Source organism: Salmo trutta, chromosome 13 (genome assembly GCF_901001165.1).
Source record: "Salmo trutta chromosome 13, fSalTru1.1, whole genome shotgun sequence".
NCBI classification, from domain to species: Eukaryota; Metazoa; Chordata; class Actinopteri; order Salmoniformes; family Salmonidae; genus Salmo; species Salmo trutta.
Window position 1 is genome coordinate 67,084,990 of NC_042969.1, and position 17,346 is coordinate 67,102,335.

A 17,346-nucleotide genomic window follows, 5' to 3' on the forward strand; every position below is an offset into this window, starting at 1 on the left:
AAGAAACAACTCCCTTAACTTGATCTAGGGAGGGACTAAGCAATATTGAGAAAAACAATTTGCTATTGGATTGATATGTTAAAGATGGGACCCAAAATGATTAGTACTATAGTTCCTATTTGAGAATGGAGGTGATGTTGCACAATTATCGTTATGATTGAATGTGTACATTTCAGTCAACTTGCTCTGTGCCTCACAGTTGAGTGGAGTTCAATTTTAGACAAAGAAGCAACATAATGGCTTCAGAGAGCAAAATCTCAGTGGACTATTAATACAAGAGCTTACAACCGAGCGACATTTCCTTGGGGAGCAAGTCATTCTTTGTCCCTGTGTATTAACTAGATAGTCAGACACTCAGGAATGTCTTCCTCTCAAAGATCCATTCTGAAATGGCCAAGTACCAATTGAGAATATCTCACTATTGGGTGGGTGGGCAATCTGGAGAATGCTATTGAACCAGACATATTGAGTTAACTGAGTTGAGTTATACTTATATCTTTGGGTTCTTTAGTTGACCATTGCAACTGTTCTATTCAGCTGTAATCTCCTAAAATTCCCAATGATGTTGAGAAGATGAGAAGGTGGCAAGGTGGCACCTAAAGAGTGACAGCACGTGTGACACATACAGTTGAAGACGGAAGCTTACAAACACCTTAGCCAAATACATTTAAACTCAGTTTTTCACAATTCCTGACATTTAATCCTAGTAAAAATTCCCTGTCTTAGGTCAGTTAGGATCACTACTTTATTTTAAGAATGTAAAATGTCAGAATAATAGTAGAGAGAATGATTTATTTCAGCTTTTATTTCTTTCATCACATTCCCAGTAGCTCAGAAGTTTACATAAACTCAATTAGTATTTGGTAGCATTGCCTTTAAATTGTTTAACTTGGGTCAAACGTTTCGGGTAGCCTTCCACAAGCTTCCCACAATAAGTTGGGTGAATTTTGGCCCATTCCTCCTGACAGAGCTGGTGTAACTGAGTCAGGTTTGTAGGCCTTCTTGCTCGCACACGCTTTTTCAGTTCTGCCCACACAATTTCTATGGGACTGAGGTCAGGGCTTTGTGATGGCCACTCCAATACCTTGACTTTCTTGTCCTTAAGCCATTTTGCCACAACTTTGGAAGTATGCTTGGGGTAATTGTCCATTTGGAAGACCCATTTGCGACCAAGCTTTAATTTTCTGACTGATGTCTTGTGATGTTGCTTCAATATATCCACATAACTTTCCTCCCTCATGATGCCATCTATTTTGTGAAGTGCACCAGTCCCTCTTGCGTTCTATTATTTGTATAGATGAACGTGGTACCTTCAGGCATTTGGAAATTGCTCCCAAGTATGAACCAGACTTGTGGAGGTCTACACATTTTTTCTGAGGTCTTGGCTGATTTCTTTAGATTATCCCATGATGTCAAGCAAAGAGGCACTGAGTTTGAATGTAAGCCTTGAAATACCTCCACAGGTACACCTCCAATTGACTCAAATGATGTCAATTAGCCTATCAGAAGCTTCTAAATCCTTGACATCATTTTCTGGAATTTTCCAAGCTGTTTAAAGGCACAGTCAACTTAGTGTTTGTAAACTTCTGACCCACTGTAACTGTGATACAGTGAATTATAAATAAAATAATCTGTCTGTAAACAATTGTTAGAAAAATTACTTGTGTCATGCACAAAGTAGATGTCCTAACCGACTTGCCAAAACTATAGTTTGTTAACAAGAAATTTGTGGAGTGGTTGAAAAACAAGTTTTAATGACTCCAACCTAAGTGTATGTAAACTTCAGACTTCAACTGTATTATTAGGAATTTAATAGGATATCTATGGTGTGATATCAGTGCTGAGGGGCAAAGATAGCCCAGCTTCATGCGTGACAGTGTGGGTACCGAGGAAGGAGCCGTAAGGTTATTATCACGTTTAAGGTAAGACCCAGGTGCAGACAGTGTCGAAATAACAAAAGTTTATTATTATAACAGGGGAATGCAAAAGGACAGGTCAAGGGTAGGCAGAGGTCAGTAATCCAGATAGGTGGGGCAAAGGTACAGGACAGCAGGCAGGCTCAGGGTCAGGGCAGGCAGGAATGGTCAAAACTGGGAAACAATAAAACAGGAACAATAGCAAAGACAGGAGCAAGGGAAAAAAATGCTGGTAGGCTTGATGAACAAATCGAACTGGCAACAGACAAACAGAGAACACAGCTATAAATACACAGAGGATAATAGGGAAGTTTGGCGACACCTGGAGGGGGGTGGAGACAATCACAAAGTTAGGTGAAACAGATCAGGGTGTGACAGTACCCCCCCAGGGGCACCACCTGGCGTCCTACCTGGGCGCATACCTGGTTGACTGGGGTGTCGGTGTTGGAAATCCGCGATGAGGCCTGGTCCAGGATGTTCCTGGCGGGGACCCAGCACCTCTCCTCCAGGTCATAACCCTCCCAGTCAAGCAGGTACTAGAACCCCCTGCCCCGAGGTCGAACCTTCAGGAGATGCCTCACCGTGTATGCTGGTTGGAGAGAGGGGTGGGCCTGGAAACAGGAGACAAAGGGCTGTGAGACATGGTTTTAACTCTGGATGTATACGAAGGGTACGGGGCAACAGAAGATGAACAGCAGAGGAGCTAATGATTTTGGAGATGGGAAACGGGCCAATAAACCAGGGGGAGAGTTTGTGGGATTCCACCCAGAGGGGCTGATCCCGGGGGGACAGCCATACCTTCTGCCCGAGACCATACCGGGGAGCCGGGATCCGGTGGCGATCCGCTTGTCGTTGATACCTGGAGGTGGTCTTGAGGAGGGCTGACCGGGCTCTCCTCCACATACGACGACAGCGGCAGACAAACATCTGGGCAGAAGGTATGCCGACCACTTCTTCCTGCTCAGGGAAGAGCGGGGGCTAATACCCCAAGGAACACTCAAAAGGAGATAGGCCCGTAGCAGAGCAGGGAAGGGTGTTGTGGGCGTATTCGACCCACACAAGCTGCTGGCTCCAGGTGGTGGATTTGGAGGAGACCAGGCAGCTCAGAGTAGTCTCTTGGTCCTGCTTGGCTCGCTCCGACTGGCCGTTGGACTGGGGGTGGAACACGGAGGTGAGGGACAGGCAAAGGTTGGAGGAGACCAGCCGGAGCTTGCCAAGGTGTCTTGTTCTGTGCACAAACCGTACAAGTGACAACGAATGCGGACACGTCGGGGACCATGGTAGGCCACCAAAAGTGCTGTCGCACAAAGGCCAGGGTCTGATAGGAGCCCGGGGGCAGGCAAGCCTGGATGAGTGGGCCCACTCCAGGACCGCGGAGCAGACGTGCCAAGAAAGAACATTCGGTTATCAGAGCCCCCCTCCCCCCGGAGTTCAGCTGGGAACGCTGCGGCTCACGGACCTGCTTCCCTATTCCCCAGCTGAGTGACGTCACCAGGCATGAAGTGGGAAGGATGGTCTCAGGTTCCGGGGTCGTAGTCGAGGGACTATAGTGGCTGGACAGTGCATCCGGCTTGACATTCTTGGATCCCGGCCGGGAACGGAGATGGGGAACTGACAAATATAGGGGAGATAATAAACAGGTCATTGAGTCCGGGTGAGTCCAATAATACGCTGATGCGCGTGACGGGGAAAGGCAGGTGTGCATAATGATGGTGGCAGGAGTGCGCAATGCTGGGGGGAATGGCGCCCTCAAGCGCCAGGGGGGAAGAGCGGGAGCAGGCGTGACAGTTATAGAACAACCCTAGTCTAGATCAGAGCACAAACTAACCACATAGCCCACATGTACTGTATCTGGGAAACATAGGCATATCCATTGTACAATGAAGGCAACGTGTTATCAAGGTGGACACATAACCAGCCGAAACCAGCCATCGCATTTCACAGAATCTCACAGAGCTTCATTGCATTGTAATAATTTTGCAATTTGCAGATTAGTAAATAAGCTTTAAATAGATTCTGTATGTTGTTTGTTGGCCTTGTTTATTTGTTATAAATATGTGTGTAAACCATTTCCAATTCAGTGTGTGAGGCTGCTGATGAAGAGATCAAACATGTCTCCTCTCCACTGTGAAGGGCTGACAAGCTCAGCAGGGGTAGTTACCATGAGAATGATAAATATTTCACAACGCCCCAGTCAGCTGTGTGAAGTTAGTTGGGTTTGGTAGACAAAATAGTAGAGTACAATAGATAAAGAAACAGGTCAATAATAGTCATTTGAAACATGGTTTTCTGGTTGAGGCTCTCTATTAAGGCTCTAAAACTGCCGTTTATTGACAGTCCCTGCTGATGCAAATTGACAAACGTGTGTATCACTCATCCAAATTCATATTTGTACACAAATCCTATCAAGAACACTGAGAGAGTGAGAAAGAGAGAGAGCATCAGAACTGTTTAGGGAGCCCTCCAGCTGAAGTGATGAGTCACTTAAGAAATGTGCTGAAGAACAGCACGGTAAAATCAAACAATACTTTCTATTTGACCTCATTCAAATGACCCTGTACTGCTTTCATCTACTGGGAAAGGTGCCAATCTCCAGAATATACAAACAAAGGAAGTATTGTTCTTGGGAGTTAGATTTGTTTTTTTGACAGCTCATTGAGACAATATTAAACTAATTCCCTCTATTTATTTGCATACACAGTGCATCCCCTGATATCAAACAGAATCTACCATGTTTCCAAGTTATGATGAGACTGCCAGACTCAAGTACTCTGATCAATATTTGGGATAAAAACATCTCAATATTATTTTCTTCTGATAATGATGGCAAATCTAAATAATCTGATAGTACATCAATAGACAAGGGGGAAAGCATTGCTTCCTCACTGAAATAAGCCAGTGACTTCCCATATAAGTATGTTTCCTTTATTCATATTGTAGAAACAGCGCAGCGTGCATGTGACCAACGCTTTGGAGATGCTAATTTATGCTAAACGGGTCTATACCTAATCACAGCCTGCCTGAGTAAGGCATTATGCATGATGTTATAATAATGTCTAGAAAGGTATTTGCCAACATTACCTCCTCAGATCACAATTACAGGGGAGTACAAAATTGCTAATAAAAGATTGGGATAATTAGGGTCACTTTGCAAACACAAGTCATCTATCTTGTTCCAGCGAGCTGAATAATTCAATGGGCAGATTAGTTATTGTAATGAGGCCTGGTGATTGTGTGACGAGTTGTCATATCTCTCATTCTGATGTGCTGCGGCCTCCTTCATTTGCATTGATCTCCTGTCCGGTTCATTGCTCTCCCGAGTGATGATGAGGAAATTCCACTGTACGTTTTCTATTGGCCTAATTGATTGTGGGCTGCATGGAGCCAGACACTGTCAGACTGTGAATGCCAGAGCAGGTGTTGATTGGCTGAGCAGGCAGTCAGGAAGTGTGTATTTTGGGCTGATAAGGTGTGATGCTGTCTTATGGGAATGAACTAGTGAAACCTCTGGATGCTATTTTAATTCATACACCCGTTCATTACAAGCTTCTTATCTATCGTTAACTGGCTGGCATGAAATGAATAATCATCATGGTGGTGTTGTTAACACTGTAGTAGTCTAGTTATACACTGTAGAATCCTCTATTTCCCTCTCCATTCATTCATCTGTGAATGCCATTCATGGCTTTATCCAGTATAATGTATGCCCATGGATGACCAAAACACTTATGGGTTGAATAAGAATGGCACTGACTCAGTGAATAATATGCATATTATATCATTTCAAAGGCCATCTCATTGCACCATGACTAATTTGCAAAAGGTCATTTCCATGTAAAAGGACCCATGAGTGTAACGTGGACGCTGGGAGTCGGGAAGCAAGTGCAGGTGGTGAATTTAGGAATAAACGGAACAAGGAACAATACAAGAACCACGAGTAGCGTAAAGACATGAAACACAGTTCTATTCCCCAGGCAATATTGACTAAGGGAGTGACATATATAGGGGAGGTAATCAGTGAAGTGATGGAGTCCAGGTGCGCGTAATGATGAATGCCAGGTGTGCGTAATAATGACTGCCAGGACCGGTGGTTAGTAAACCGGCACATCAAACGCAGGAGCTTGGAGTATATATATATTTTTAATTAAGGCACACAGTGTGTTTGGGAAGTATTCAGACCAGTTGACTTTTTCCACATTTTGTTACAGCCTTCTTCTAAAATATATATTATTTGTGTATATTTTTGCTTTAGGACACACCCAAATTATTTTTTTTTAAATGTATTATTTCAGCTGAAAAGTTGAAAGCTTCCAAAGTTTTGGAAGAAAAGTCCATTCAAGACAGTCAAAAGCCTTTTTTGGGGGTATATTTTAATTGTCACTGTATTAGACTAAGCAGAGGTGATTTGATGATGTTGAAATGTTGAAGTTGAAATCTAGGTGGAATAGTGGAGCCAGCTCCTGTTTTCTTTGCGACTTACAATAACTCTCCATAGTTCTAAATCAATAGTTGTTCAGTAGTCCCAAAATGTCCAAAACATTAACTTGCTTGAACACGCTGTAGGTCATGTAACTGTTTGTTACATGCAATATGTTTGGTGGACTTCACCAGACAGAGGTTGCTCTCCAGTTTTGTGATAAAACAAAGGTGTGGTTGAATTTATTTTGCCGCTGTGTCTTCTTATTGTATCGGCCTTGGGCCTATATATCATGGTGTTATGGCATACAAACTAACAGGTTATAGAGCAAACAACAGAATTATCACAACACGTAGGTTGTAATATGTTTTTTTCTGTCTTGTCTTCCCCAGTGATTTTACCCACACATCGCTACTGCTTCTTGTATTTGTTTGTAAGTGTCTATTGTAATAAACCCTGTTTGAATGAAATGGATCAAGTCTGGTAAGACTTTTGCCATTGTGTTGTTCAATAACTTTGTTATTATTTTATTGTTACGATTTATTAAAGTATGGGTCTACAATCAGATGAAGACTAAGAGTCTAAGCCTCCACTAAGCTAACACATGGAATTGTTTTAAGACGGTCATAGCATGGATCATTTAGCTATTTTATGACCCATGTAGGTATCACAAAAAAATATTTAGAAATTATTTGATGAAACATTGAATTTGCTTGGCCTTACTTCTATTAGCCCAGGGCTGGAGTGCCAATTTATCCTACCATTTCTAACGATCTGCTTGTCAGTTATGATTTTCATATGTGCATTACAACTAATTGTGTCTGTTGAATATTCCATAGCTCGCTAAACAGTCTATTAGCACCACGGGCTTGATCTTGGAATACAGGTTCAGATTCGGGCCTAACAACACACGTGCTAATATATCCTCCAAACATCGGCTTCTCAGGCATTATCACTTAACTAACCAAGGGGTTGCCAATCTTATCTTCAATCAGCTTTACGAATCCTTAATGTTTCCCCACCATAGCGGGGGCACCGTCAGTTGTGATAGCGAATACGTTTTTAATATCGACACCTCTCTCCTCAAAATGATCTGTGAAGGCTTTTGCTACATCTTCTCCTTTAGTAATACCATGCATGGGTTATAGATAAAGCAGCTCCTCACGTACCTGCTCTGAGTCACAGTATCTTCCAACAACTGCCAGACGTGGAAAGTCATTCACATCCACACTCATCACAGGTGAATCTTTTAAAGCTAGTTTGCTGCTCCTGTACATTTTCAACCATCTCGTTAATGCACCTTTCAACAGTAATGGCAGACACAGGCATGTATTTTATCTTTGAGATGATTGTATCTTTGTTAGGCCATCCATCAAATAAAGCCTGCAAAATACTGAGGAAAGCCTCCTTGATATATTCCCCATTAGTAAATGGTTTTCCATGTTTAACAATGCACTGTATAACTTTGTAGCTCCCCTCTGTAGCTTGATTTTTGACTGCATGTACATTTCTAAACACACTGCTTTGCTTTTCATACCTGGACACGGCCCTCTTGATTCATTCAGCCTTGTCTGCCTCATCCTTGAAGTTTTTCTCATGTCTCGTTTCAAAATAATGCGGTACACTTCATGTCTGACAAACAACAGTTTTACAACAGAGAGCGCAAACAGACCGGTCCTTCAGTAAAACAAATCCATATTCCTTTATCCAAGAGGCAATAAATGACATCTGCCTTATTTTTCTTTGCTGATGACATTTTGAACCCTGAACTTGTTAATATAACAAAAGAATGCTTGCTAAGTGAAAACGAGTCTATCATCTACAGTGCTGCCTTGGTTTTGAATTTGGTGGGAGAGGCGAGGCGGGTCATCTTCCGCTGAACTGATAATATGAAACTCCTGCAAAATCATGAAAGCCCATTGGCTAATCAGGATTGACATACCTTAGGAACTACAATGTTGCAATAAATACCAAAGCAACTTCGAAACTAATGCATGTAATTTCAATGATTTAAAAAAATATATATATATATCTATTTACATTTTTTGGGGGGTAGCTTGCCAAGCCTTGGCGTGCCAAGGCAAATACAGTGTGCCAAGCCAAGGCTGGCACACATGCCTTAGGTTGCCGACCCCTGTATTATCCCATAGAAACACACTGAATAACACATTTATACATGGCAAAACAGATAGTCCAAAAAGAAATCAAAAGGAAGTATGGATTGAGGTGTCTGAAATGCATCTAAGAGATATAGGAAAGTTTTAGGAAAAAGTATCAGGAACTTCAGGTGAGTCTCATGTAACCATGTGTATGTGACAAATACATTTGATTTGATTTGATTTGCTGTAGCTCAAACCGTTCAGACTTTTTCGTGAGAAGACAGATTTTTGGAATGTCTCCTGGTCTGACAAACACATCTGTAGCACAGAGGCGCAACCTCGCAAGACTTCCGGGACCGCTTGCGAAACAGACCAAGCAGACCAGGCCGAGGTGTGGTTTTCATCAACAAAAAAAACTTATATTGTCACACCCTGTTCTGTTTCACCTGTCCTTGTCTCCACCCCCTCCAGGTGTCGCCCATCTTCCCCACTTATCCTCCGGTCATTTATATCTGTGCTTTCTGTCTGTCTGTGCCAGTTTGTCTTGTTTGTCAAGCTTACCAGCGTTTGTCCTGTCAGCGCCTGTCTTTTCCCAGCCTCTCTTTTTCTCGTCCTCCTGGTTTTTGACCCTTGTCTGTCCTGACCCTGTTCCTGCCCGACTAACCACTCTGCCTATCCCTGAGCCTGCCTGCCGTCCTGTACCTTCACTCCACCTCTGGATTACTGAACTCTGCCTGTCCCTGACCCTGAGCCTGCCTGCCATCCTTTACCTTTGCTCCACCTCTGCATTATTGACCCCTGCCTGCCTTGACCTGTTGTATGCCTGACCCTGTTGTTACAATAACATTGTTACTTCACACAGTCTGCACTTGGGTCTTACCTTGATACCTGATAGTACGAACTGGCCCTGACTGACCCAGCAGACTTGGACCAGCTCTGCAATGCCATCTCCTCCCAAGGAGCCAGGAGTTGCTTCGCGGTCTGATGGAAGGGTTCCAGACCGTGGCCAAACGTCACGACCTAGCATTGGACGCATTGCTGGAGCAATTCTGTGGGTTGCCTACTAGGCAGCCTACCATGACGGTAACCTCCCAGCTCCTCTGGTAGCAGCGCCGTCAACCCGGTTTCCCGGGAACCCCGCTTACCACCTCCGGAGCTCTACGATGGAGATTCCAGAACCTGCCGGGCCTTTCTCTCCCAGTGCTCTCTTGTTTTCGAGCTGCAGCCTTCTTAGTTCCCCCTCGGATCGCTCGAAGATAGCGTACCTTATTACGCTGATGTCCGAGAGGGCACTCGTCTGGGCCACAGCGGTGTGGGAGCAACAATCTGCGGTCTTCCTCAGTCTAGAGGTATTCGTGGCAGAGGTGAGGAAGGTTTTCGAGGCTCCGGTGTCCGGGAGAGAGGATGCCCGGAAGTTACTCCAGCTTTGGAAGGACACGCTCAGTGTGGCAGACTATGCGGTGGAGTTCCGCATGCTAGCGGTGGAGGCTACCTGGAAGCCAGAAGCGCTGTTTGACGAGCTTATCTAACCAACGTCGCCATGATATCACTTACAAGTGCGAATGGAGATCTTCATAGTCCCAGTCGGTATTAGATAGAAGGTCATGGCCCTACCCGCCTTTGGGGAAAACCACTTGTGGTTACCTCATTGGCTCCCAGCACAAACTTCTCAATTTTCAAATTCAATTTTTTTCAAACGCAATATGTTTATCATTGATTTAATAAAACTGCATACAAACATGGCCTTTTTTTTTTTTTTAGTAAGGCAGCTCCAAAATGCAGGTGTTTCAGCCTAGCTCAGTGCTTTTTGTGGTGGTGGGGCAAGCCAGCAGAAAATACGGAGCGTTGCGCTGTGATTGGATCAGTGTTCTGTCACTCATGGGTATACTACGTCTAAGGGTAGAGCTAGAAAATTCTAGCCCCTTGGGTGCTGCCATAGAGTTACATTAGAAGTGCCCATCTAAGAAGGCTCAAGGTCATTGGCCACAGATAAAATTATGCCAAATCATGTTATATGTACAGTAGCTTTGATTGTACTGATCATGTCAACATCATACTTTCAAAATCTTAGCTAGCAGTCATCATGAATCAAATCAACAATTTACTGGGAAATCCTTTTTAATCCTTTTCATATGAAGAGAAATAAGGAAAATGAATTACAGGTAAAATGTATAGGTGCTTATCGGCCATTTGACAAACATTACACAAGTTGGAAATCGCAAATTCAACAATGAGTGGTTTGGAAGGAATCAGTTGCTAACTGCAAGCATTGCAAAACAATCATTAGCCTGCTATTCAGTGGAGTGGCTGTGTGGTCCCAAGTCTAAGATTAAGGGTCTCTTTTCCAAGTTTAAAATGACAAACATTCAACATTGGCCATGCCATCAATGAAGCATGATTTGTGCCGCGCTCAAAACAACTGTTAACTCGGAACTGCGAAAACTTGACTTCAGTGAGTTCAAGACAACGGCGGAATCAGGAATAAACGAGCTACGACTGAGAAAATAAGTGTTGAACTTTCATCCAACTCAAAATTATAAATCCGGCCTCTTTCTAGAGCTACGACCTGAAGATCAATGACATCATGATTCGACCTTGTTTTTTTATGAGTTCCCAGTTGCTTTGAACGCACCATAAATCCAGAGAATGACAGACTTTGCTCCACGAAGGATCGCCGCGCCACCTTCCTGTTCAAGTGAGCAAAACACAACAAGGTGAGTCCAAAAATGTACTGTATGCTGCTGCGTAAATGATGTAATATGCCAGGTAGATATGTATACTGTAGCTAAGAAAGTAATACTAAGTGTATGTTGTTTTAGCTGTTAGTTGTACATGTGCCTCACCCTAATAATTTGGTCTATTTTCCCCTCTTAATTTCGCCTACTGTTCTGACTTGGTGGTGCAAATGTAGCCTATAACCTGTTTTAGAGAAATGTAATCATTGAATATTGTAAGGGCTTTCATTGTCTGCTTACATGCCCCCTTTATTTATCCTACGGTTCTGACTTGGTGTACAGGGAGAACACTGTAAGAACTGACAACTAACGAAACACGCTCCATTAAACTAAACTAATTTGAATGAGGGGTTTAGCATAAAAAGCACCTTGATACGATATTAGGCCTAAAGAAAAAACAGAAAATAACAATGTCAGCCATCAGCTATATTTTTTCTAAAGGCAGTAAATGAGGCTGAATGAACTGTTTCGCTGCCAGACAAGGCTCCGCTGATAGCCAGGTGTAGCAGTGGTAAGATGTTGGGACTACTGTTGGGACAGCTTTATGTGGGCACCGTTTGTCACCGTTATAGTGCAATTCATGTATTGTTTAGTGTTGTGTTGTGGCTTTGCTGGCATGCATCCCACTTTATTTATTTTATTTGCCCCACCAAGATTTACATGCTAAAATCGCCACAGGGATAGAGAATGATGAAAGTCAACAGAAGTTACAAATAAAGGTAGACCTAGCAATTAGATTTAAAGTGTTTTTACTGTTTATGAATTAATAAGTCATTACAACTCAAAGTTCTGTTACAAATCCGTAACAAATCCCTTACAGAATTTCTGCAACTGGTCATAAAACTAGATCATGGGAAAGTCTGAAGTGATTTCCTTTCCTGTCCTAACTTTATAAAATGATTTCACCAATTAGTATGTGCAAATGTGGCAGTGAATATGACAGAACACTAAAGTAACTATAGCTTATGATGCTTCATTATACTGTACATAGAGCTAATTTTCTTATGCAAATTAAACCAATTAATAAATGCCCAGGAGTTGGTTGACCTTTTTATCAATCAGACTTTTATATAATAAAAGAATGCAGTTTTCAGGAAGAATCTGCTACTTTTGGGGGGAAACAGTGGTGGGAATTGTGGGAGATTATTTATATCTGTTCAGTCTTTGAGCTAATCTAACATGATTGACAACTGCCAAGTAGAAGGGTAACCTAAGGAAGGTAATTAGATCCAGCTGAATGTTGTTGTACTGCAGTTGGTCAACTAATATTTATTTAATTCTTTATTAAATTCTTTATTAAATTATATTTCATGAATGTATTAGTCAAGAGATGAGATGCCACAGGTCTCTGTCTCTCTCTCTGTCTCTCTCTCTCTCTCTCTCACACACACACACACACACACACACACACACACACACACACACACACACACACACACACACACACACACACACACACACACACACACACACACACACACACACACACACACACACACACACACTATCATATGCACCTCCATCCTACTTACTTGGTTTAAGCATGAGAAAATGCACATTTCATTTCAATAAGCCTGTTCTTTCTCATGCTATTGGGGTTATCTTAAAGGTCTTATTCAATTATTTGTTTCTTTCACAACAGAAGCAACTTGTTTTCATGGTAAAACTGTTTGTATAGATAAAAAGATTACCACCTCAAATAATTATGTTAATTTGATTGATTTCAACAAAAACAACAAAAAATTGTTAATTTAAAATGCATTGCATTTCTAATCAGAAGTTGATTGGAGGGGTGTGTGAGATTCATTTTCAACTAGAATGTTTTCAACCAATTATTTTTGCTCCTATCCAAATTAACATGGCACTTACTGTGCTGCATAGATAACATTGATAGAGATTATCTGATAAGTAAAAAATGTACAATAATGTTTAGCCATAGACACAAGGTATTTATGAATCGAAAAACAAAATCTGAACCAATTCTGTTTGTCTGCATTGCAGGTCCTTATCTCTCCAGAGAACACACTGACACTGTGGTCACCTTCTACCACACACACACACACGTACGCGCGCACGCACACACACATGCACGCACGCACGCACGCACACACACACACACACACACACACACACACACACACTGGACTGAGGCTGGTCATTACTACAGAGGACCCACATGAAGAGAGCCAGCCATCTGATCCAGTCCCATCCATTATTCATCTTGCTGGGGGAAAGACGGTCGGTCGGCTCCTCAGAGAGACCCAGGAACCTCATCTATCCTCATGAGCGCAGGAAAGACACACACCAGTGGAGGGAGCCTGCAAAGCTGCAAAAGAGAGAAGCAGGTACAACATAAGTTTGGAAGTGTGTGTGAGTTTTGGGAGTGCAATAACAACTAAATAGTTCTGTCCAAAACTTTCCTTTTGTTGTGAAATATTTTCTCTAGTACTCTGCAATGTTATATGTGAAAGACCATTTAAAATCATGTTGGATTCTCATCAGAAGTAGGCAACAGACTCTGACATACATGAAACACTATAGTTTGTTCTAAGGCATATAACAAAGCCCCTTGTTTTTGTCCAAATACACCAAGCTCACAAAACTGTCTCAAAACAGCTCTACAAGAAATATTCTAATAAATCCAATAATGTAAATGCAGGGTTATTATAGAATAAATGTGTGCTATACAATCCTTGACAGCTGCCCATCATCTTATTCTCCTAGCAAACAAAGTAGCGTCAGGAAAATACCTTGTGTACATATCTGAGTGACAGGCAGGGCTGTCAAGCTGCCAGGGGTAATGACATCAGAAATGAATTTGATGGGAGGGAATTCAATCTGTAGCGATAGAAACGGCTCAGCCATTAGAGTGAAGTTCTAAAATGTTATCTGCTCATCCCCTGAAATGAGGATTGACACAAACTCTCAGAGAATAGATTGTGCAATTAGCTGTCCTGGCTTCTTTTTGACACCATAAAAAGATAAATGAGATTCAACATTATCATGCAGACTCCTTCATGCACACTTCCTTGTGACACTATTTCACCCAGGTTGGACTCTGGAGAGTAAGTCTATTTGTTGAAGATACGACTGATAGTTACTGGAGAGAGAGAGAGAGAGAGAGAGAGAGAGAGAGAGAGAGAGAGAGAGAGAGATGGATAGGCACTGTGTGTAGAACAATCTGGTGAACTGTGTTGTTCCTTGCCTAGCTATAAGTAAAACCATTGCTTGAGATTAACCTTCTAGATACACATGTGCTCCGTGCTCAAAACACATGAATGACATGTTTTGTACTGAACAAGGTTGCTGTTGATGCTATTAGTCCCTGAGTCTGTAAACACACACGCATTGACAAAGTTTAACACCGAATCACATATAATGTAGCCTATAGGGATACTGCCTATACATCGTAATTCGTGACAAACTGCTCTGCTCAGGGAATAATGTAGGGGGCGCTCTGTGAGTGACAATGGTTAAATGTCAAACTGCGTAGGTACTTGACAAAACAAACTGTAAGTACATGATGTTTTCTGAATCGTGATCTATGATCGTGATAGACATTCTGACTAACGAAACACGCTCTATTAAACGCTGTTATTGACACATTATTGCTCGTATTATAGGGAAACAGTAATAAACTAATTTGAATACGGGGCTTAGCATAAAAAGCACCTTGACACAGTATTAGGCCTAATCAAAAAACAGAAAATAACAACGTAATACTTATTTTTTTATAGCCGATTGAGTGTTAATTGGACTGGGGATAATTATCAACATAGATAATTAATGCACATAGCCTACACAGTTTATAAACATGCTATAATATTTATTTTTTTCCTAAATTTGACATTTGTCTCAAATCACAAATATTGAACTATGGGTGGAATTATGCAAAACATAAGGTAAGTGACTCTAAAAATCACGGAGTCTCATTTGATAGAAGATTCCCTATTTGCTCCCTCCCTCCGCTCGCATCCCATGGCCGTCTCTAGGTGATTTAGCGCCGCCAGTCTCAAGCAGGTGTCCAACATGGCGATCACGGGAAACGGATCTCTCACTATTTATCTCTCTGTTTTCGTGATTTCAGCGGCGTTTCTTCTAAAAGGTAGGATTACTTACTCGTGATCAAGCGCATCAAAAATGGTTTAACCTCATGGAGTGAAAGAGCATAGGCTACCCACAACTTGAGATGGTTGGTGCGGGATGCGCGTGAGCTTCTCTAAATCTCAGCATCGGCACTTTGCTTCTTTTAATCTTACTTCAATGTGCAACCTTTTCTGTAACCCGTGTCCCTATATACAAAACAACATATATGCCATGGTTTTTGGGGGACCTTTGGATAGCCTGTCCGTCCTTTTTATAATCAGAAATTAGCCTATTATGTAGGGTATGTTGCACCTAAAAAGTGGTGATAATTAGTAAATGAGCTAATCAACAAATAGCCTACAATTTTAATTCAAAGAAAATAACATAGGCTACAGTGTAACGTTAATCTAACACTGTAACTTCTATGTGCCACATAATTGCCAGTGGAAGAGTTTCCTCGGTGTAACATGAACAGAGTGGTCAGTGTAAATGTATTGCAAATGTTCACAGTTGCTAATATTTATGTTCAATAACTCGAATGCCAATTCGACTACTCTAAATGGATGTCCGGAAAACACGCAATGCAGCTACAGTAGGCTACACTCACGTCAGTGTGTCCCCTCTACGGCTGCGGTGAACAGGTTTCGGCGCATAGGCTTTTACCAACAACATACTGTACCTCCGTACTATTATCCTATTATACATATTGACAGTTAGAGCTTGTCTACGTATTATTTCCCGCGAATGGGATACTGACGGACCCAGAAATCTCTTGAATTACTGGATTACAAGGAATTGAAATCCTGCCCGACTGTTCCTGCTATTTGTAGGCTACATAGACTGAGGTGCGCTGATACGGTGCACGCACAAGTCTACACGGTAAATGATGTCCAAAACCAATGTACCAATCTCTACCCAGCAGCAGTCAGTCCCGCCCGTATAATTTCATATAGTAAGCCGCAGACACTGTAGGCAAAAATATTTTCATTATCTTTTAATTTACCCTGCTGTTGTAGTGTGGACAGTAGTCTAAAATGTATTTTTTTGTTTCATGATCTGTCGCTAATATGCAGTCAATTTATAAGATACATTCTTTTTAATGATGACCATAACATTCTTTACAGGTCTCTTATGTTGCTCAGATGTAGCCTTTCATTTTCGCAACTCAAAATCAACAGGTCTCTGTGTGTATTTTTACGTGTGTGTGCGCGTGCATGCGTGTGTTTGTGTGTGTGTGTGTTTGTTGGATGGATGGATGTTTGGGGGTGGTCTAATCAGGATTCCACATTTCGTTGCTCAGAAGCCTATCCAAACTAAAGCAACATGGCTAAAGAAACACAGTGCCTTCAGAAAGCGTTCCCAATTATTCCACATTTTCTACAAACAATATCCCATAATGACAAAGCAAAAACATGTTTTCAGAAATGTTTGCCAAATATATTGAAAATGAAATACATAAATATCTAATTTACATAAGTATTCACACCCCTTTGTCAATACTTTGTAGAAGCACCTGTGGCAGCGATTACAGCAGTGAGTCTTTCTGAGTAAGTCCCTAGGAGCTTTCCACACCTGGATTGTGCAATATTTCCACATTATTATTTTCAAAATTCTTCAAGCTCTGGCAAATTGGTTGTTGATCATTGCTAGAGAGCCATTTTCAGGTCTTGCCATACATTTTCAAGTAGATTTTAGTCAAAACTGTAACTTGGCGACTCAGGAACATACATTGTCTTCTTGGTTAGCAACTTCAGTGAAGATATGGCCTTGTGTTTTAGGTTATTGTCCTGCTGAAAGGTGAATTCATCTCCCAGTGTCTGGTAGAAAGCAGACTGAACCAGGGTTTCCTCTAGGATATTGCCTGTGCTTAGCTCTATTCTATTTCTTTTTCATCCTGAAAAACTCCCCAGTCCTTAACGTTTACAAGCATGGATTTGCCCCAAACCTAACACTTTGTATTCAGGACAAAAAGTTAATTGTTTTGCAAATTGTTTTTGAAGTAATACTTTAGTGGCTTGCAAACAGGATGCCTGTTTTTGAATATTTCCATTCTGTACAGGCTTCCTTCTTTTCACTCTGTCATTTAGGTAAGT

The 17,346-nt window shown here is 41.8% G+C and overlaps 1 protein-coding gene across 3 annotated transcripts in view; it reads left to right on the forward strand.

The window, feature by feature from the left end:
- The first annotated feature begins 15,129 nt into the window (after nt 1-15,129).
- LOC115206377 (cell adhesion molecule 1) overlaps nt 15,130-17,346 on the forward strand; it is a 163,476-nt gene continuing 161,259 nt past the window's right edge. For all 3 annotated transcript variants that reach the window (XM_029773249.1, XM_029773251.1, XM_029773250.1), the window contains exon 1: nt 15,130-15,272. In XM_029773249.1, coding sequence (XP_029629109.1) covers nt 15,197-15,272 — 76 coding nt within the window. In that variant the 5' untranslated portion in view covers nt 15,130-15,196. The remainder of the gene's footprint in view (nt 15,273-17,346) is intronic.